Source organism: Lynx canadensis, chromosome A3 (assembly GCF_007474595.2).
Source record: "Lynx canadensis isolate LIC74 chromosome A3, mLynCan4.pri.v2, whole genome shotgun sequence".
In the NCBI taxonomy this organism is placed as follows: Eukaryota; Metazoa; Chordata; class Mammalia; order Carnivora; family Felidae; genus Lynx; species Lynx canadensis.
This window is the reverse complement of record NC_044305.1, coordinates 131,611,493-131,634,116: the sequence shown is the minus strand read 5'-3', so window position 1 is coordinate 131,634,116 and position 22,624 is coordinate 131,611,493. Positions and strand designations below refer to the sequence as shown.

Here is a 22,624-nt window from a genome sequence, read left to right as displayed (position 1 = left end):
AGAGAAGACCTCACAGAAAAAATATATTTGAGATGGATCTTTAAAAAGAATTACAACTATGACTAACAAGTGCTTGATCTCATTAGTAATCAAATACTGAAATGCATCTTAAAAAACAAAAGGAGCTACTGAGTTTTCACCTATGAGCCTGGCAAATAATGTAAAAGATTCATGATATTCAACTAGCAAAGATATGGGAATATGTGTATTCTCACTACTATTGAGAGAGTTCAATTTACTTCTAAAAAAGGCAATTGAGATTATTTTGGAATTTTAAATGTGCACATGCTCTAACAATTCCATTTCTAGAAATCTACAGAAATATTCACATATGCACAAAAATATTTAGTGATGTTACTGCAGCAATGTTTACAATAGAAGAACCCAACCTAAATGTCTAGTAATAGTGAAACAGTAAAGTAAGTATGGCAAATCCAGGAGCACCTGGGTGGCTCAGTCGGTTAAGTGTCCAACTCTTGATTTCAGCTCAGGTCATGATCTCGATCTCATGATTCCCTAAGAGCACTCTCTCTAAATAAATAAACTTAAAAAAATTTTTTTAATAAAAAAATATTATGGCAAATCCAGACAATGGAATACTCCTTAAAAGAACTGGATGAATTATAGGTTCTGATTGGATTTACTCTCCAAGTAAATGAAAAAAAGCAAATATGATAGATATGATATAGTTGCATTTTGGTTACCAAAAAAAAAAAAAACCCCTGTTAAGTATTCATGTTTTTTATATGCAGGAAAAAAAGGAAAATGAAATACCATTATACTGTTATAGGCACAAGAAAAGTGACACACTGATGTGTTCTAAAGTAGTTGTTTCAGAGACGCCCGGGGGGCTCACTCGGTTAAGTGGCTGACTTCGGCTCAGGTCATGATCTCACCATTGGAGTTAGAGCCCTGCATCAGGCCCTGTACTGACAGCTCAGAGCCTGGAGCCAACTTCAGATTCTGGCTCTCCCTCTCTCTCTGTTCCTCCCCTGCTTTCTCTCTCTTTCTCTCTCTCTTTCTCTCTCTCTCTCTCTCTCCCTCCCTCTCAAAAATAAAGATTAAAAAAAATTTTTTTAAGTAGTTGTTTCTGAAGACTGAGATCAAGGAGAAGAGCTAAGAGAGAACTATACTGTATATTCACTTCTGCAATTTTAGTTTTTAAAAGAGGCATGTACTGGGGCGCCTGGGTGGCTCAGTCGGTGAGCATCCGACTTTTGCTCAGGTCATGATCTCTCAGCTCATGAGTTCAAGCCCCGTGTCGGGCTCTGTGCTGACAGCTCCAAGCCAGGAGCCCACTTCATGTCTCCCTCTCTCTCTGCCCCTCCTCCGCTCATGCTCTTTCTTTCTCTCCCAAAAATGAACATTAAAAAATCTAAAAAAAAATAAAAAGTAAAAAATTAAATAAATACATAAAAGAGGCATGTATTACTTTTGCAATTTTAAAAATGAAGTTTGTTTTGCGGTTTTCTGTAAGCAGAGAATGAGAGGGAGCATTCCCATTAGAGACAGAGGCAGAGAGTATAAATAAAAGAACATAGCATACTAAGTCATGGGCAAAAGGATGATTGCCTCTATCTCTGGTCCTGCTCACTCTCTTCCTTTTCACATCTCTGAAGACAGAAGTCTATTTCCCCAAAGCCCATCATCTGTGAGCTAGAAACCCCATCAGGACTTTTCCCTGCTAGAGGCGCCTGGCTGGCTCAGTCAGTGGAGCGTGCGACTCTCCATCTCTAAGTTGTGAGTTTGAGCCCCACACTAGACGCAGAGATTTTTAAAAACAGTCTATGCTGAAGTCTCTCTATTCTAAGAAAAAACACTGAGATATAAAAAAAGCAGAAGCAGATAAAATTCATTTCCTAATTCATAAATGCCACAACAGGGAAAGTATACAATGTATCATTATAACAGTAGCTACTCCCATATAGGTTTCTCCCCATATCCATTTTAATTATACCCAGATGCTATTGTTTTTCCTAGCCTACAGAAATACAAATTCTTACTCCACGAGGTTGGCAAAGAGTTGACAACAGACTTATGTAATAAGACCCTGCTCTGTTAGCCAGACCCTCCCCAAAATCAGCTTTGAAAATTACATGACCCAAGGAAATTAAACAGTTACTAATTATAGTAGCCATCAATACAGAATGATAACATATGCTATTATGCTACTTGTATGTATTTTCCCACATGATAAAATTATAATTACCCTGGTATACTTACGGACCAGAATCGGTATCAGAGGTAATAGGGCATAATACCTGCAGTTTACATCTTCCAAACCATTCTGCTAGCTGTTCCTAAGCTCACTTTGTCACTAAAAGTAGGCCAAAAGTTGCTAAATTCAAGCCACAGATAAAAAAACATCTGGTAAAACCCAAATGTTCTTTTAAGCCTTATTTAAAACACTTTTCCAAGTGAATAATGCAAAGGTTTAAAAATTTTGTCATGACTCTTCCTAGTAGTTATATTCTAGGATTTCTGAAATTTAACATCACTTAAGAACACCAGACTCTGTTTTCACAGTTCAATATCATACCTACTCTAAAAGAATAAACCTTAGCTGAGAAAAATTGACACCTGGAATACAATAAGCCAAAAAATGAATATATGCAAACATTCACCCAATGAAACTAATTATCCTCAGTGAATTAAAAAATAAATATGCTAATTTTTATTCAGTGATTTGATACTTTAGAGAACCTAACATGTGCCAAATAATGTGCTACCATTTTTGGGAAAAACAGGCTAACTTCAGGAGACTGACTGTTTGCACATACCTTTCTGAAGACAGTTACAGACATATGCAACTTAGCCTATTTTACAGAGAGTTCATCTGTGTGTAAAAAAAAAAAAGCTTAAGTTCGGCACAGTTTACAGAACACTATTACATAGAATTAGCTTCCCAATGAATTTGATCTTCACATCTCCTTGAGAAAGACAGATATAGTCTTATAAATTATCATAGTCAAGAAGATAATTAATAAAACATGTAATTAATTAATACCAGTCTTAGCTCTTCTGACCCCAATCCAGTGTTCTTGCCAATATACCGCTGTTTCTTTTTCTAAAGAAAACACTTGAAAATTATCAAGGCACTTCCCTTCATTTTTTTCCACCTTTACTACCCTAAATAAACAAACAAAAAATCTTCAGGAAAACAATTAATTTGTTTTTTCATATATTAATACAGGTTAAACTGGATCCATTTTATGAACTTATTTTAATGGAATTTTGCTTACAAAAACTTATCTGCAATAAGTATGCTACTTTTCAGATTCTTACACTTTCATTTCACATATTTGTTATAACTTGAACCAGACTGGACGATTCTGTTTATAAGAGGAAAAAAAAGTAGCACAGTAAAATATTATGCCAGCAACTTACATTCTCCATATAATCTTAAAAGATTAACTTACCTATGATAAAAGTTATAAAAATCCCCTCATACTAACTTTCCTCCAAAAATTGAGTAATTAACTTGTTAAAAATGTATTCAGTGTCTTACTTATGGCCTCCCTCTGTAGGAAATATCATATGCCAATTTTTACTAGAGTTTCCTTTTATTCGTTCTAAATTTAGTTTTATTTGTATCATCCCTTGTTCTATTCTGGAAATGTCTTCAATATGGAAAGCCTGTTTTCAGTAATGCCCTCAAAATTTTGAATTTTACAGCTTCTCCTTTTTAACAAAAATATATGCTTTTCCAGAAAAAAAAATTTGCATAAATTGTCTTCCAGAACTCAGCAAAATCCTTTGAGTGAGCTTTCTCATTCTTTTATAATGTAAACATCTTGCTTTTATGACTAAATTCTTGTTTAGCCAGAATACAAAAACATTAACAAAACATAGTCCTATTTTAATTTTAACTGTTGTAATCATGAAATATATATTCCATAGCTGTAACTGAATTAATGCCTCAGAATGCTTCAGCATGGACATGATATCACAAATCATGAAGTCTAAAATTAAACTGCATTTTGCTAACTTTTTAGAAATGTTGGAACATCGTGTGCAACACTGAGGTATTACAGATTAGGATTCTAATGACCAGATTGCAAAATGTTTCTAAATTTGAAAAAATACTTCCAATGAAATGTTAATAAGTCAGTCACATGTAGGAAACATTTTTTTTTAAGATTTTAAAGTAATCTCTACACCCAACATGGGGCTGGAACCAACAACCCCGAAATCAAAAGCCCCCCCACTCCACTGAGTAAGCCAGCCAGGTGCCCCACATATAACAAACTTTTAAAGATAACTGAAGTATATTAGTCAGTGAAAGAAGGACCACCCAGTTGCAGATTTGTCTCACATTTTAGTTATCTTATTCACTAATAATTTGGAAAGGATGGACAGATTTTAAAGTATAAACTGCCACAAATCTTTAGAGCTTTAAAGATACTATATGTCACTCTATAGTCTCATAAATATTAATATTGCCTTGACCACCAGAGTGTACAATCTTATTAACTACAAGATAGAATCTATAAAAAGTGAGCTGCTAAAGATTTCAAATACTAAAAGAAAAAACAAAAATCACAACCGCCATTCCTCTAATAGCTATAACTATAACAAAAATCAGTAAATGCAAATTTTCAAATTTCTAAAATACCTACATACTCCTTAACCACAAAATTAAAATAGACACACAAGAGGAAGTCTGATATAGAATGCTGAAGAGAATGAAAAATATGGACAACTTATCCACTATGCATGAATTGTCTGGTTTTCTCTAATTTTCAATGATGTGAAGAGACATAACTGCAAAGAATGTGCAGTAAAAAAATCTAAACAGGAACATGTTAACACGAATGTTACATAATGTAACCAATAACCTGAAGGCTGCTCTGAAAATGAAATTTCAAAATAGTTTAATATAAAGACTTTGAATATTTTATAGCATTTTATTTTTTGCTTGCTTTTAAAGGGACCATAAAATAATTTTTGTATGCTTTTACTAATTTTTAAACACAGGCACATTCACAGATACACATACCATGCTGTTTTAGGTGCTATGCTCTGAAGGACCATACATTTCTAGTGAAATTTTCCTTCTGAATAAAATCACTGTCAGTGATTAAACAGGCTGCCACTATTTTCCCTGTTGCCATTTATTAAATGTGAAACATCAAAATTATGTATTTTCCAGGCCAATCAATAAGTCTCTGTAGACTACATTTCTCATGAAAGGGTATGATGCAATAACATTCCTACATTGTAATTTTATACAATGTATATTTTACCACAATAAAAATTGTTTTTCATTTCTATTTGGTCTATCTTGTCTGATTCTCCCTTCAGAAAAGCTCAGCAAAGCAATTAAATTTCCTTCTAAAATAAGAAAAAGAAAAATCTTGGTCTGACTCCTACAGAGCCCTAAAAGAAGACAGAAAATGTGATGACCCTTGATATTTCAGAAAATCTGGCATCCCTCCATTCACCAGCCTTTTCCACATACACAATTCTGTGTGCCAAAGAGATCTGGATTATTTGTTTTTGGTTTTGTCAAGTCAGTAAAAGCAGCAACACCTACAAGTTTCTCAAACTTTGATCTGCAGATTACCCTGCACTGAATCACCTGAGATGCTTTTTAATTGCAAATCCCTGCCCCCACCACAGGCCAATCTAAATCAGAGGATCTGACACCATTTCTACCAAGTACTCAGGGTGTGATTCTGACTTCCATCAGATAATTCTGACTTTCTAGCTTTATCCAAAAAATAAGGAAGAAAAAGAAATAAGTATTCTCCTTTTCTCAGATACATTTTGGACCCAAGTGCCCTCTGTGCCAATCTTTAAATTTCAATATTGCACCTCTCAGCTCAGTGGTTCCCACTCTTTTCTGCACTTGAGAATCACCTGTGGAACTTTTAAAACTCCTGGTATCTCCAGGTCACATTACATACCTATTACATTAGAATGTCTGGGGGGGGTGGAAGCCAGACATCAGTAATTTTTTTTAAGTTTATTTATTCATTTGTAGGGGGAGAGACAGGGGCGCCCGGGGTACTCAGTCAGTTAAGCGTCCGACTTCGGCTCAGGTCACGATCTCGTGGTCCGTGAGTTCAAGCCCCGCGTCGGGCTCTGTGCTGACGGCTCAGAGCCTGGAGCCTGTTTCAGATTCTGTGTCTCCCTCTCTCTGACCCTCCCCTGTTCATGCTCTGTCTCTCCCTGTCTCAAAAATAAATAAAAAAACGTTAAAAAAAAATGTAGAGGGGAGAGACTAGGAGGAGTAGAGAGAGAGGGAGAGAGAGAATCCCAAGCAAGCACTGGACTGTCAGCACAGAGCTCGACATGGGGCTTAAACTCACAAACCACGAGACCATGACCTGAACCAAAATCAGGAGTCAGGCGCTCAACAGACTGAGCCATCCAGGCACCCCAGGCATCAATATTTCTAAAGATCTCTAGTTGAGTGCTATGTATAACAAGATTTTTAAACCACTGCCTTAGCTATTGGATTTATCAGATATAAATTAAAAAATGACCTATAAGGGCCAAGACATAAACTGTATTGGTATTAAGTTTTTAAATTTCCAGATACATCTATTTCCTTTTTATTTTAATCCAGTATGAAAATTTTTGTCAATGCATTAAATTAAAGGCTCTTTAAAACTGCTTTTGAAAAAATGTAAGACACACTGTTCACGTTGATGCAATTAAGATCATGCTATGCATCTAAAGTTCAGAGAAGTTTATCATTATTTCATCTGCACATTAATTTTGGTGATTTTATTTTGAGAAATATCATCATTGAGAAGCCAGCCAAGACAAAGAGTCAAAGTTCATGTCTTAGTTACTTAAAAGCGACTCCAAATGTTCTGTTAACTCCAGACAAATTTTGCGAAATTTAAAATAGCTACAATATGGTTAGATTTTGCATGAACTCTTTCCCTAATTTCTGACTTGATATCTAATTTCTCTGAAAGAAAATAAGAAGTTTGATATATTGGGGTGCCTGGGTGGCTCAGTCAGTTGGGCATCCAACTTCGGCTCAGGTCATGATCTCGCAGTTTGTGAGTTTGAGCCCTGCGTTGGGCTCTGTGCTGACAGCTCAGAGCCTGGAGCCTGCTTCAGATTCTGTGTCTCCCTCTCTCTCTGCCCCTTCCCCCTTCATGCTCTGCCTCTCAAAAATGAATAAACATTAAAAAAATTTAAAAAAAAAGAAGTAGGACATATTTTCCTCTCATCTTCACTAATTCCAATATATGCTGATTGTATGATCGATTAGTGGCCCTTAAAAAAAATCTAATGATTCATACAAAAAAATTTTTTTAATCTGACTCTTTCAACACAGGCAAACTGGCCAATCACAACACATCATTTTTAACCATTCAACTTCAACTTGAACATCATCCACTATGCAATACAATAAAATATGGCCATATAATATATATAAAAGTTCCAAATACTACAAACTATAACTCTGTAAGTTATCCCAAAACAGTAAAATTTTTCAAAATCATACTGATGTTTACACATTTAATACCTGAAATATTTTTGCAAGGGTTTCAATATATACACATTTCACTACATCTTGCAGGCCTCAGAGCTCATGGCAGTGCACTTTCCTTTTAGAAAAATAATTATCACTACAATCAAAATTTTAAAAATTCATGCTTAATAAATTAAAGCATCTTAAATACTAAAAGAATTCTTTCCTAAATTTTCCTTTCTGCTCAAAAAAAGTCCCATTTGGAATTATCTTTAATAAAAACTCAAAAAATACAATCTAAACTAACAACTTCTATTTCAATAAGCATACTTTTAGTACAACCTCTAAAGGAATCATACAGGGCAAACTGTAGGGTCATATCCTGACACAGAATGCACAAATATGGCAGCTCCTTTTACATCTGAAAAGAACTCTCTTGGTTAAATTCCAAAACTCTGCTCATTATTTAATCCCACAAGTCAATATCCAATGCCACCTATGAACAAAAAAGAAGTAACATTTGTATCTGTATGTTAAATCAGAGGGGTACTGAAAGTATAAGCCAATAGTGAAGTGGAACACATAGTGTTTAAAACACTTTCTGGGGAGCCTGGGTGGCTCAGTCGGTTGAGCGTCTGACTCCGGCTCAGGTCATGATCTCATAGTCAGTGAGTTCAAGTCCCGCATCAGGCTTGGTGCTGACAGCTCAGAGCCTGGACCTGCTTCGGATTCTGTGTCTCCTTCTCTCTCTGCCCCTCCCACACTTGTGTTGTGTCTCTGTCTCTCAAAAATAAATAAATGTAAAAAATAAAATAAATTAAAAAAAATTAAAACACTATCATAGGAATCAACTTACAAAATTAAAAGTACGAATTGTTTTTTACTTGTTAATGTTTATTTGTTTTTGAGAGACAGAGAGAGACAGAGCATGAGCAGGGGAGGGGGCAGAAGAGAGAGGGAGGCACAGAACACAAAGCAGGCTCCATGCTCTGAGTTGTCAGCACAGAGCCCAAAGCGGAGGTCAATCTCACAAACTGTCAGATCATGACCTGAGCCAAAGTCAGGTGCTCAACCAAGTGAGCCACCCAGGATCCCCAAGAATTTTTTGTTTTTATGTAAAACAGAAAAGTTTATAAAGATGAATGTTGGGTCAATATGAGAGAAATCAGTTTATAAGCTTACTCAAGATGCTCAAAATAATCCAAAAAAAAAAAAAAAAAAGAAAAAGAAAATATCAGCACAAAACAGAATGAAGAAGCAATCAAAGGCCATACATTTAAGTCAGAAGTACTTCAACTTGATCTGTAGCTTAGAAATAACTCAACTAGTAGAGACTTCACTACCATTATCCGGGCCTATACAGCTCAGCAAGACTCATTCATTACTTGGAAGCAAAAGGTACCACAACAAGGTTTAAAAAAAAAAAAAAAATGCTGAGTATTAATTGGGCCTTTCAGGTGGAAACACTAGCCAGTAGGATAATTCCACCTATAAAGGGCTCTGATCTATACCTATTTGTTTCTATTTATAAACACTGAAATTGGTCTGGGGGATGCGAAATGAAACTCCTTTTACTAGACCATACTCATGATACCTTGGTAAAAAATTAAAAAACAAAATTAACAAGCACATGAAGTAGTGCTCAGCATCATTTATCATTAGTAAATAAAATGCACTATCATGGTTACTGGTTATCACAAAGATAGGCAATGCCAGGCATTCTCTGAACATGTGGAGAAACTAGAACCCTCATACATTGTCGGTAGGAATGGAAAACTGTACAGCCACTTTGTACAGTTGCTTAAGAGTTTAAGCATTAAGAGGGGCGTCTGGGTAGCTCAGTCAGTTAAGCATCCAACTCTTGATTTGGGCTCGTGGCATGATGTGGCAGCTTGGGAGTTTGAGCCCTGCATCGGGCTCTGCATTGACAGTGCAGAGCCTGCTAGGGATTCTCTCTCTCCCTCTTTCTCTGCCCCTGTCCTGCTTGTTCAAGCTCCCTCTCTCTCTCAAAATAAATAAATAAACTTAAAAAAAAAAGTCAAGCATAAAAGAAGAAAAAAGGAAAAAGTTAAGCATAAACTATATATATAGTTTATATATATATATAAGCATACTATATGACCTAGCAATCCAACTCATTAAAATCTAGCCAAGAGAAATAAAAACACGTGTCTACACATATGGTGAATTCATAAACAAAATATGGTACATCTATACAATGGAATATTAGTCAGCAATTAAAAAGAACAAATTACTGGGGCGCCTGGGTGGCTTCCTCTCTCTGCCCCTCCCTCAAAATAAATAAACTTAAAAAAAAAAAGACCAAAATACTAATACATGCTACAACACAGATGAACTTCAAAAATGTTATGCTAAGTGGAAGAAGCCAGAATAAATGACTGCATATTGTATGACTCCACTTGTATGGACTTTCCAAAAAAGAAAAACTTAGACACAGAAAACAAATCAGTGGCTGACTTCCCTGGGAGTAAGGACGGACTGTAAACATGCTCAAGGAAATTTTGGGGGGGTTAATGAAAATGGATTGTGATGTTTGCACAACACTATAAATTTACTGAAAATCAGTAGTACGTTGTATACTTACAAATGAGTGAATTTTAAACTATGTAAGTCATACCTCAATAAAAAGAACTAATAAATCTAGTAAACATGATACCTATGTTCAACACCTGCTGACCACTCTCAACTGCCAGACTTATATTTCACAGCTTATTCCAAGGGCAAAGAAGAGATTGAAATACGTTTATCAACTGCACTACATCTACAGCTTGTAGTTATCATTCAACCAACAATAATCAAGGACTTACTACAAGCAAGATACTGTGTATTGCTCTCCTTTGCTAAATGACGGCCACCTTTAGACATAGAAGAAAAACCATACTCTACACTGTCTTTTTTTCTACAGCTGTTTTAAATACAATGCAAAGGGAACAATAAAAATCAAGCATTTGGGTTTACTGAAGGATGGATTATTACAAACAATAAACTTTTTTTTTAATGTTTATCTATTTTTGAGAGAGACAGAGACAAAGCACGAGCAGGGGAGGGTCAGAGAGAGAGGGAGACACAGAATCCGAAGCAGACTCCAGGCTCTGAGCTGTCAGCACAGAGCCCGACACGGGGCCTGAACTCACGAACTGTGAGAACCTGACCTGAGCCCGAAGTCAGTTGCTCAATTGACTGAGCCACCCAGGCACCCCCCACTGTGAACACACTCACCATCATTTCATCTGCCCTTACTCATGAAGCACTGCTTCAACGCAGGCATCACCTAGGTATATAAGAAGGAACTGGATATATTTTACCAGAAGAAAAGTTAGGGGTTAGGGGAAATAGAAGAAACATAATAAATGATAAAGGCTAGGCAGCCCACACGAAGTGTCTTTAACTTCACCTAATACACTGAGTAAAATCAGCTAAATCCTTTCCAAAACAAATTGTTTCACCACAATCCAGAAAATGTCCAATCATTATTCACTTTTCCTGCTTGACCTCCAATTCTACCATTTAAATTTATCCTCTTTGCATATACAGATGTTTACTTATCCTCTTTCCTATAAATTGTAAGAAATAAGTGATAGGAACACATAACAATGTTTATTTAGGGAATACTTTAATATTTCTTTAAGCAGGGATATATTTCTACAGGTTATCACTCCTGTTACTTAAAGGAAAACTGTTCATTCAACAAATATTTACAGGGCACAACAACAGGAAGACAAGAAAGACACATGTCCTAAAAGAGCTTATATTCTGTCCACTAAGTAAACTCAAAAACCAGGAAATATATAAGAAAACACTTAGTGGGTGCCTGGGTTGCTCAATCGGTTAAGCCTCGGACTTCAGCTCAGGTGATGATCTCACAGTTGGTGAGTTCAGGCCCCACATCGGGCTCCCTGCTGTCAGCACAGAGCCTAATTTGGATCCTCTGCGAGCCCCTCCACCCCCGCCTCTCCCTGGCTTGCACTTTCTATCTCTCAAAAATAAACATTAAAAAAAAAAAAAAAAGACAACACTTGGTATATTAAGCATTCCTTATTATAATCATACAGGTAATTAAGATAATGCCAACCCTGTTCTCCTGTTTCCATCTAAGGTACTGCTGGAGGAGGCTCTGCTATTCATCTGCATGGCATTTCAAACCACCCCTAACAACAAAGTGTTAAAAATTCACTCGAAACCTATCATCTCTTGAAAATAAAGAAACTTTCTATCAGTTGCTTTATAACTAAAAAAGCCTAAACTCTTAAAGAATAAAGGAAATCAGATATTGAATAAGTCATCAATTAACTATAACAAAAAATTATAAAGCACCTCAGATACCTGAACAAACAACTCCTACCTTACCAAAATGAAGCAACAAACCATAAAATCATTCTTGGAATTAGAGAAACGTTCCCCCAAAATATTATCAAAGATGAACCAAAAATGAATCTCAGTATTTCCTTTTTGCCTCTCTCTCTCTCTCTCTCTCTCTCTCTCTCTCTCACACACACACATACACACACACACACACACACACACACACACACACACAGAAAGGAAGAGTGAGCAAGGGGGGAGGGGAGAGAGAGAAAACACAATAAATGCTAACTATTATGATCCAAATGCTTTCCAAAAAGATGAACAAGGGTCATCTGGGACAGCCAGTTGCAGAATTTACACATATATCTCCATGATTCAATCATATTTTTAAAGAAAAAAAGTACAGATGAAAGGGAAGAGTAACTACAATCAAGGATAAAGAGGAGACAGTTTTAGTAGAGTCCCAAATGCCACCATGATTTCACAATTTAAATATTAAGCTCCAAATAATAGGCTAACTTGCCAATGGAAAATGTTATTTTGTGGGTTTTTTCTCAAAAGCCGTAAGCTGCCCTAAGTCATCCACATTCTCTTCACCAGTAACCTTTATCACTAACAGCTTATAGATATATTTTTTGAAAGTTAGCACAGAACAGGATTTTTAAGTATAGTTCTGCAGTAGTATTCCATAAAACAACTCAAGACACCCAAATGAAAACCAAATCTATAATCATTACCCTCTCTCTTCTCCCAAGCACCACTCTCCAACTAGACAGTGATAAGACAAGAATACAAAGATATAGGGGCACCTGAGTGGCTCAGTGGGTTAAGCATCTCTCTTGATTTAGGCTCAGGTCATGATCTCGAGGTTGTGATACTGAGCCCTGCGTCCAGCTCTGTGCTGAAGGAGGTACCTACTAGCGATTCTCTCCTCTCTCTGCCCTCCCCTGCTCATGCTCTCTCCGTCTCTCTCAAAATAAATAAACTTTTAAAAGTAAAAGGAATACATACAGAGATATAAACAAAGGCTTCTAATTATTATTTGGGGAGCTCTAATACTTAGACAAACCTCCTGATAAAATCTTTGTACCCCTATTTCACAGTTTCCAACAGAATTCCAAACGTAATAAACATAAAATCATTAGAGTACTAAAAGAAAATTGAGGTATACGATACCATAATCTTGATGATGGAGGATGTCCTAAACATAACATCTAAGTCAGAAATCAGTCTTTAGTGAGAAGATTGATAAATTTGACTATACAAAAGCCTCTATTATTAAGTGTAAAAAAAAAATGGCAAAGCACATGTACAATGTAATTCTACTTTTTTTATATTTTAGTTTTTCAGACAGATTATACCAAAATGTTAATTTAACTCTACGTGGGGAGACTATATATGTTATTTGAATTTATACCTTTATTTCCTAAGTTTTTTACAATAAGAACATATGATTTTTATAATTAAAAAAATTTACATCTTTCTTCCCTTCAAAAAAATAAAATCTAGGTTTTTCAGCCATGGCTGTCTGCCCATTTCCTTCAGGTAAAAAGATTAAAACTAAAAAATAAACTGAGCATGGGTTAAATAACAGAACCCACAAATGAATAGAGCATGAGTTAAATAACATAAGTGTATCTAACAATTTAATGTAGTTACTAAGCAGTAGAGAGACAAATAAAAAAATCCACCTATCAGCATATTCATTTTCGACAAAGTCACCAAACCCATCCAATGAGAAAAGTATTTATTAAAAATTGGTGAATTTGGTGGTGACTATAGTTAACAATACTGTATTGTATACGTGAAAGTTGCTACTAAAAAAATCTTAAATATTCTCACACTAACAAAAATAGCAGCAACCACATGGTAAATATGTGAGGTGAAGGATGTGTTAAGTAACCTCACTGTGGTGAACATTTGGTAAAATATACATGTGTCAACCGTACACCTTAAACTTATACAATGTTATATGTCAGTTATGTATCAATAAAGCTGGAAAAAAATGGTACAGGATAATCTAAACAACTGGATATGGGAAATATGGGGGGGATGGGTGAACCTTGACCCCTAACTCACACCATACACTAAAATTGGCTTCACATGTATCCTAGACCTAAACATGAAAGTTAAAATTATAAAACTTTCAGAAGAAAGCAAAAGAGAATATCTTTGTAACAGGGGGATAGCAAGCCTCTTAGGCAGGAAAGGCAATAATCATAAAAAATTGACTGAAACAAAACTAACAAACAAACAAAAAAAAACATGCCATAGACTAGGGGAAAAATTGGCAAAACATATTTGAGAAAGAACTGTATATAGGATACATAAGAACTTGTGTAACTCGATAATAAAAATAAAGGGGAAAACCCCAAATTTTTTTAATGTTTACTTCATTTATTTTGAGAGTGTGGGGGAGAAGGGCAGAGAGAAAGGGAGAAAGACAGAATCACAAGCAGGCTCCAGCTGTCAGCGCAGAGCCCAACATCGGGCTCAATCCCACAAACCGTGAGATGGTGACCTGAGCCAAAATCAAAAGTCAACGTTTACCCAACTAAGCCACCCAGGCTCCCTAAGAACCCAAATTTTTTAAATGAGCAAAAATCTGAACAAATATTTCACAAAGGAAGGTACACAAATGGCCAGTAAGTGCCTGAAAAAGTATTATCATTAGTTATCAGAGAAATGCAAATTAAAATCACACCGAGATACCACTACCCACCCACAAAGTGGCTAAAATTTAAAAATCTCAGTGTTGGGGCACCTGGGTGTCTCAGCTGGTTAAGTGCCTGACTTTGGCCCAGGTCATGATCTCACAATTCGTGGGTTCAATCCCCACTTTGGGCTCTGTGCTCACAGCTTAGAGCCTGGAGCCTGCTTCAGATTCTGTGTCTCTCTCCCTCTCTGCCCTTCCCCTGCTCATGCTCTGTCTCAAGAATAAACAAACATTTAAAAAATAAAGTAAAATAAAGTAAAATAAAATAAAATAAATAAAATAAAATAAAATAAAATAAAATAAAATAAAATGAAATGAAATAAAATAAAATTCAGTGTTGAGGAGGAACTGGAATGCTCATTCACTGTTATGGGAGTGTAAAATTATATGACCACTTTGGAAAGGGATCTGGAAGCTTTTTTTTTTTTTTTTAAGATTTTATTTTTAAATAATCTCTACAGCAGCCAGCCAGGCGCCCCAGTCTGGCAGTTCTTAAAAATTACATAGACACCTACCTCTAGCAGCTCTTAAAAATTAAACACACACCTATCCTATGACCTAGCAAATCCAATACTAGGTATTTACCCAAAAGAAATGAAAACATGTCCTCATAAAGACTTAATGTAAGATTGTTCTTAGCAAGCTTTATTAACAGTCAAAGTACATTGAGATACCTGGGTAGCTTAGTCAGGTAAGTATCTGACTCCTGACTTCAGCTCAGATCATGATCTCACGGTTTGAGAGTTTGAGCCCCCACGTCAGACTCCCATACTGGTGGCACGGAGCCTGCTTGGGATTCTCTCTCTCCCTCTCTGCACCTCCACTACTTGTGCTCTCTTTCAGAATAAATAAATAAACTTAAAAAAAAAAAAAAAAGCCTAAGTATATTATATATGCTAGCCAAAAACTGAAAACAGCCCAAATATCTATTAACAGGAAATGGCTAAAAGACTATGGTTTATACATATAATGGAATGCTGCTCTCAGTCCTAAGAAAGGAATAAACTGTTGATATACACAATAACATGGCTAAATCTCAACAACTATGCTGAGCTAAATAAAATAAGCCAGATACAAAAGAGTACACGCTACATAGGATTCCATTTATATGACATTCTACAAGAGGCTAAAGTAATCTTTAGTAGGAAAAAAAATCAGAAGAGTGATAGAATCTAAGGGAATGGGATGTGGAATTAGCTGAAAAGCCATATAAGGAAGATTTTGGGGTTAGTAATAATGTTCTGTATCTTGATAAGGATTTGTATTACACAGGTGTGTACATTTGTCAAAAGTCATCAATAGTACGCTTAAGATCTGTGCATTTCATTGTATGTAAATTTAATCTTTAAAAAGCTTAAATAAATATTGAGCTCTACTCAACGGAATGCACACTAGGGGCCCCTGGCTGGCTCAGCGGGGAGAGCGTGCGTACACCTTAATCTTGAGGTCGTTAGTACAAGCCTCACGTTGTGGGGGAGACTGTACTTTAAAAAAAATTTTAACTTATTCAGGGGCACCTGCGTGACTGAGTCAGTTAAGCGTCTGACTCTAGGTCTCAGCTCAGGTCTTAATCTCAGGGTGGTGAGTTCAAGCCCCATGCTGGGTTCCATGCTGGGCACAAAGCCAACGGAAGGAAGGAAGGAAGGAAGGGAGGAAGGGAGGAAGGGAGGGAGGGAGGAAGGGAGGAAGGAAGGAAGGAAAAGAAGAAGGAAGGAAAAGAAAAAGAAAGAAAGAGAAAGAAATGCATGTTGAGGTATCTAAAAGACAAGCATACTGATAGCTACAACTTAAATGAATCAAAAACAAAAAAATGTACTGATAGATGGATAAAGGATAAACGTACTGATAGATGTAATAAAGCAAATACAGCAAAATATTAATTAGTTGGAAAGTATACAGATGTTCACTATCAATTCTTTCAACTTTACTATACTTTGAAATTTTCCATAGTAAAATGTTGGGGGAAAATTTTAACTCTACCCATTACTTTGTTATGTTGAAAATAGCGTATCTGAAAACCCAACAAAGTCCACTCCTAAATATATACCCTAGCCTACAGATAGCCTAGTCCTTCACATGGACTCCAGTGATGTTCACAGCAACAACGTCCATAACAGTAGAAAAGAAAAGAATAACAATCTAAATATCTGTCAAATAGAGTGGAGCACTGAAGACTGGTTTCCGTAGCACTGAAATGAATAAACCACACTGTGGGTGCATCTTAGAAATAAAACTTTTGACTAGAAAAGGCAAGTCACAAAAGAACACACTACATACGTTTTAACTTTTTTTTAAATGTTAAAGAAATAAGTAAAGCTAAACAGTACTGTTTAGGGAAATATACAAATGTAATTTACAAAATAAAGTAAAGAAATAATACAAAAATGCCAAGGCAATAGGAGAGGATGCAGAAAGACTGATGAAGCAGCAGCAACACCCAAACACAGTAACTGCAAAATGTTAGTGTTCTGTTCATCCAATTGGGCAGTGGTTTCAAGGATGTTTGTATTTTATGCTTCATAATTCATATTTGCGCTCTATATTCTCTTAATGTTTAGAATATTTCAGAATTCAAAATGGGAAAAGAGAACTATGAGCTCATGACTCAACCAAAACAACTTAGGTTTCAAGATAATTATTCCCAATTTCTTTACAACTACAGTATTTAAAACATATAGAAGTCTACACTACCCTTATATTAGGGCAAGATGTTTCCAAATTCCAAAGCTATTCCTACTTACACCAAGAGGGACAAACTGATTATAAATATTCTCACATCAGATCCGGGCAGATGTTATCATCACGTAAGTTTTACCAAAAACTTGGTTTTGAGAGTTCTTTACATATAGCAAAATTGTGGGTGAGGGACTGTGAACCTGTACTTTCAAAGACACTCCACTTCACCTAAACAGCAAATGCCATAAATTACTTTTTGAAACCTCTCCAGCCAATTCATTTTCTTTAATAATCATAAAAATGCAAGTTCTTTAAAATTTTTTTAAGTTTATTTATTTTTGAGAGCGAGCGAGTGAGAGAGAGAGAGAGAGAAAGCACACAGGCATGGGAGGGGCAAAGAGAGAGAAAGACAGAATCTAAAGCAGGCTCAGGCCTCTGAGCTGTCAGCGCAGAGCCTGATGACATCATGACCTGAGCCGAAGCCGGATGCTTAACCAACTGAGCCACCCAGGCGCCCCAAAAGAGCAAGTTTTAAAGTAAAGTAATCCCATTGATGCTAAAGATGCCCAATTTTTATTTCACAAAGAAGAACGTGTATAAAACAATTATTCAATTTTTATTTCACTTCACTTTTATATCTTTATGGTAGTTGCACTTATTACATGGTGGGGAAAAAATACACATAAAATTTTACTATAATTAGGTCGATAACCAGTACTAAGCTGAAATCTAAGCACTGTGGTAAATATTTTCATATAGTTTACCAGAATAATGAAATCAATCAAGTAAAGCATTTTGTATTCTAAGTCACTCAAGTTCATAAATAAAATTTTAATCACCTTTCCCCATCAGCACCAGTCTTCCGTAAGTTTACTCAAGCCTGAATCCTACAGGTTATTATAACCATCTACTCTTTTAAAAAATAAAACACATCAAAACCCAAAAGCAGAGCTTAGGAAAGACATCTTTCCAACTGCACCTGGCTGGCTCAGTTGGTAGATCTTGAGGTTATGGGTTTGAGCCCCACACTGGGTATAAAGATTACGAACTAAACTAAACTCTCTCCAGCATAACGCTAAAGTACAATTCTTTTTAGCAGATTATTTGGGAAAACAGTACGAGAAGCTGAGTCCTAACAACAAAACATGGGTGTTTACCAAAAAGTTTCAAACACTACAAAAGCATACCACTGAAATCCCTCCCCTCCAAAAAAAGTATTATAGAAACAAACCTCTCTCAAACTCTATTTTTAAATAATACCAAGCAGCCCACAACCTGCAAACACAAAAGGGATATACTCTCTTCAGATTAATTTAAGGACCCATGTAGTAAAGCAAGGAGCCTCTGTAGAGAAAATTTAGCCTTTTAACACTGACATGGTCTTAGAATCCAGCTTTATCTATGCTTGATGATTGCTAGCACTTCTCTGATGGCAAATTCAGATTATAATGCTGCTTACTGAAAATTATATAGCAAGGAATAGTTGCCAATAAAATCATTTTCCTTTTCAAAGGAAATTTAAAGCAATTAACTATGCTAAAGGCAAGCACAAGTGAGCTAAATTTAACGAGCACAACTACGCACCAAGCACGGAGTTAAGCGCTTTGCGTGTAATCTCACGTAACATTTTTTCCTACAGATTTTACCCTCTAAGAATAATTATACAGTAACTTCTGGTGTATTTCATCTCCATACTTTTGTCATCTTAGTACGGGACTTTAAATGCTGCTCTCTGAACTCCTGAAGGAAGTAACTGAGACCCACGCTGTGTTCTTAAGATTTTTCCTCTGTTAAAGAAAAAAACACTCGTTTTCTATAATAAAACCAAAAGAAATGCCGTATTCGGTGAAACAACAATCAACGGTGCACGCAGGCTGCATCCCAACCATTCTATCATGAGTATTTCAAGAAGTATGTTTTTATAACACTCTTGTAAAGATTAATTCATTGAGTTTCTGTCTAGAAGGATAAAAAAATTTCTGGAAATGAATAGAGTAGTGGTGACGGCTGTACAACGTGAGTGTAATTAATGCCACAGAACTGTACACTTAAAAATGGTTAAAATGGTAAATTTTGTGTTACACACACACACACACAAAGACGAACTCATTCTATCTTGCACAATAAAACACACGTAACTTAAAACTAACTACAACACAGTTGAGATTTTTTTTCAGCTCACCAATTCGCAACAGAAGCACTGCAACCTGGCTCCAAAGAAGAGTAAGGGCCAGTTTTTGGCCTGGTTAGGTTCACTCCAACTCAGAACCACAACACTCAATCAACTGAAACAGCAACAGCAAAACGTGTCCGGTCAGCAGCATCTAACGTCAGCTCTCGCACCAACAACACGTCATCTTACTGAAAGCGTCAAGTGTCCCGGCAGGACTGAGCACGCCATCAATGAATGGGCCCAACTGTTTACTAAACATGCGTGATGTTTCACTTTCAAAACCAGCCTTCGTCTTAGTGGTTTAGAAAACACCGCAAGAAATGGAACGACGAACACGTCACGGGCAGAAAACAGCTTGGGCTCGGGCTCAAAATAACCTGGAGAGCGAACATCGGTCAAGACCCAAGAAATGACAGTGACGTGCAAAACCTTTCTGTCTGGGGCTGAACACGAACCTGACGAATCCTGGAGGTTCGCGGCGCTATTTTTAACTGAACTTTCTGGCCTTGGGTCAAAGTTTTGCTAGCAAAATACCGCAGCGAAAATGCTGGGAGCGAAGCCCAGAGTCCCTGCTCTGGCGCAGGAAGAGCTATGCCCTTCACGCAACCCCTCCTGCCCCCCGCCGAAGCCGCCCGAAGCCGCCCGAAGCCCGACCAGGGGGGCCGCCGTGCCGGGAAAACACACCCACGGCAGCACACAAAACGCGGCGGAGGAAAGCGCCCAACGCTCGAGCCAGGACGCGGCGCATCGCCGCGTTCTGCTCCCCGCACAGCAAGAGACGCGCTCTTCGGGCAGTTCCTGCACTTTGGCCAAAGTGAGCACTGAGTCACCCTGCAAAGGGCTCCAGAAACCTCAAAAGATGACCGGTGACTTCGGAAGAAAAGTCAGTTCACCACTGGAAAGGGAGGAGGCACAGTTCTCAGCACACACAGTCGCCCGGTTTCCCGACGCGGGGACTAGAACGGAACGTGGGTTCCGGGCGAGAAGACCCACCGCATCCGAGCGTCACCCACACAAATTCTGGTCCTCCAGGGCTGATCTAACATCCGGAGCGTCTTTCTCACTTTCTCCGCCTCCCCAGGGTAAAAATCCACACCTCCTTTTCCCACAAAGAGCACACGAACCAAAGCGTCTGAAATACAATCGTCTAACCTAACAAAACAAAAATAAGAAATAAGCAATCCCCCCCTCCCCCCACGGTGCATTTCCAGTTGGTAAAAAAAAAATACTCCTTCCTTAATCGAGGGCCAGCTAGCGGACTTCACGTGCTTATTCACTTGTATTTCACGGGCTGTCTTAGGAGACAGACGCAATGAAAAGGAGAGATTGATTCTACTCGGCAATGCAGACTGGAGTCTTCGGCTCGGGCTCAACAACCTCGCACAACTAAATCTGCAGAAGTTACAATGCACTAATCGCAACCCTGGAGGTTCAAGGACACCTGAAGCCACACGAAAACTTTAGCGACGCGTTTCAAGGTGGCAGACTGCAGGGAGAACGAGGACAGCTCTTTGTCATCCACCCCAGGTGGGGACTCCCCACAGAGAGAGCATCAGGTTTCGCCTCCCCGGCTCCGACCCCGCGTCCCCACGCAGCACGCCGCTCTTTCAAACTGGCTAGTCCGCTGAATGAAAGAGCAAATCCTGCACCCCCACCTCCCCAAACCGAGAGGGCAGGCGGGAAGGAGAAGAGGGGTGTTCCCTCCCAGGGCTCCAGGAAAGGGGGCGGCCGCGGAGGACACCGGCGCCGGGAGGTGGAAGGGAGGGAATCAAACGTGGGTCCCTCCTGCTGGAACTTAGTCGCAGGAGTGTCTGGCCTCCGACCCGGGGCCCGGCTGCCGGAAGCTGGGCGGGGTGGGGCGAGACCTCCCTCCCACGGATGGGTGGGCACAGAGGGGGGATCGGAGGCAGGCGCTCGTAGAGCGGGGAGGGCGCCGGGGGCCCCGGCCACCTACCAGCAAGCTCTCCACGTTGATGGGCGAGCGAGGGTCTCGGATCAGCGCCTCCAGCTTCCTCTGGCGGCTCGCGCCCGCCCCGTCCCCCGACACGGCCTCGGGGGCGCCGGGCATTTTCCCCGTCGCCGGGGGCCGGCTCATGCCGCCGCCGCCCGGCCCCGCACTCCCCGCTCCCCGCGCTCCGGCCCGGGCGCCTCGGGGCCTAGCGCCGCCCCCGAACCGCCGGCCCCGGGCGGGGCTCCGCCAGGGCCCACCGCCCGCCTCTAGCCCCGGCTTCGGGTCTCCGCGCCGGTCCCGGGCCTGGGGCCGTCCGAGGGGCCGCCCGGCCCGGCCGGGAGCGGCGAGGAGCAGTCGGCGTCCCCGCCCCTCAGTCAGATTCGCGCCGCCCGGTCCGCTCGTCCGCCGCGGGCTCCCTCAGGACTCCGAGGGCGGGAGCGGGGAAGCGGCGCGGCCACCGCCAGGCCCGGACCGCCCCGCCCTCTGGGGCTCCGGGAGGCTTGAAGCCCGGGCTCAGACAACTACGGCCGCCGCCAGCCCGCCCCCATGCTCGCCGCGGCCGCCTCGGTCCCACAAGCCCGCTCCCCTCGCACACTCCCGCGCGGCGCCCGTCTCCGGCCGCGCGCAGCCGCTACCCACAAGCCCCTCGGGCCGCGGCCACCGGCGCGCGCCCCCGCTCGCCCCGCCCCGCCGCGCGCGCGCGCACGCGCGCCGCCGCCCGCCGGCCTCCGCCTGCCGTCGCCCCTTCGCCTCCATTTTTTTCGCTTCCTCTAGTCCGCGCCGCTTCGCGTTTCTCCTTTTGGAGCCTCCTTCCTTCCCCGCTTCCTCCTCCCCCTCTTTGAGTTCTCCGAGGGTAAACTGCCGGGCGCGCGGTCACCGCCTCACTTGACCCGCCGAGCTCCAGCTGGGGGAGGGGAGAGCGCGCCCGGCGCGGGGGTCTTCCGGCGGCCCAGCTCCCGCCTGCCCCTGCCCCCGAGGGCGACCCCGCGGATTCGGGGGTCGGCCCGCCGCCCCCACCCCCCCACCCCCACCGTCCGGTTCCGCCCGGGGGGTCGTGGAGGCTGGAGTTGGGGGGGGGGGGTTGGGCCGGCCCGCCCCCGCTGACTCAGCGCGCAGCTATGCGGGCCTTGCATCACCCGCGCCAAAATAATAGCGACCGCCAGTCGCTGCCCTCGCCTGCAGAGCCGTGCGCTGGCGAGGGGCCTGCCTGGGCCGCGGAGGTTTCAGTGGAAAGGCAGGGGGAGGGTGCAACGGGAGTCGGGAACCGGAATGCTAGTCCTGGGATGGAGGGCCTGGAAGGGTTTTTTCCGCCCCCAGGGCAGAAGTGCTGGAATCCGAAAAGGC

The 22,624-nt window shown here is 40.2% G+C and overlaps 1 protein-coding gene across 4 annotated transcripts in view; it reads right to left on the bottom strand.

Moving 5' to 3' along the window:
* Window positions 1-21,451, bottom strand: part of ROCK2 (Rho associated coiled-coil containing protein kinase 2) — a 138,586-nt gene extending 117,135 nt beyond the window's left edge. For all 4 annotated transcript variants that reach the window (XM_030311635.1, XM_030311636.1, XM_030311634.1 and 1 more), the window contains exon 1: window positions 21,284-21,451. In XM_030311635.1, coding sequence (XP_030167495.1) covers window positions 21,284-21,424 — 141 coding nt within the window. In that variant the 5' untranslated portion in view covers window positions 21,425-21,451. The remainder of the gene's footprint in view (window positions 1-21,283) is intronic.
* Window positions 21,452-22,624: the final 1,173 nt, after the last annotated feature.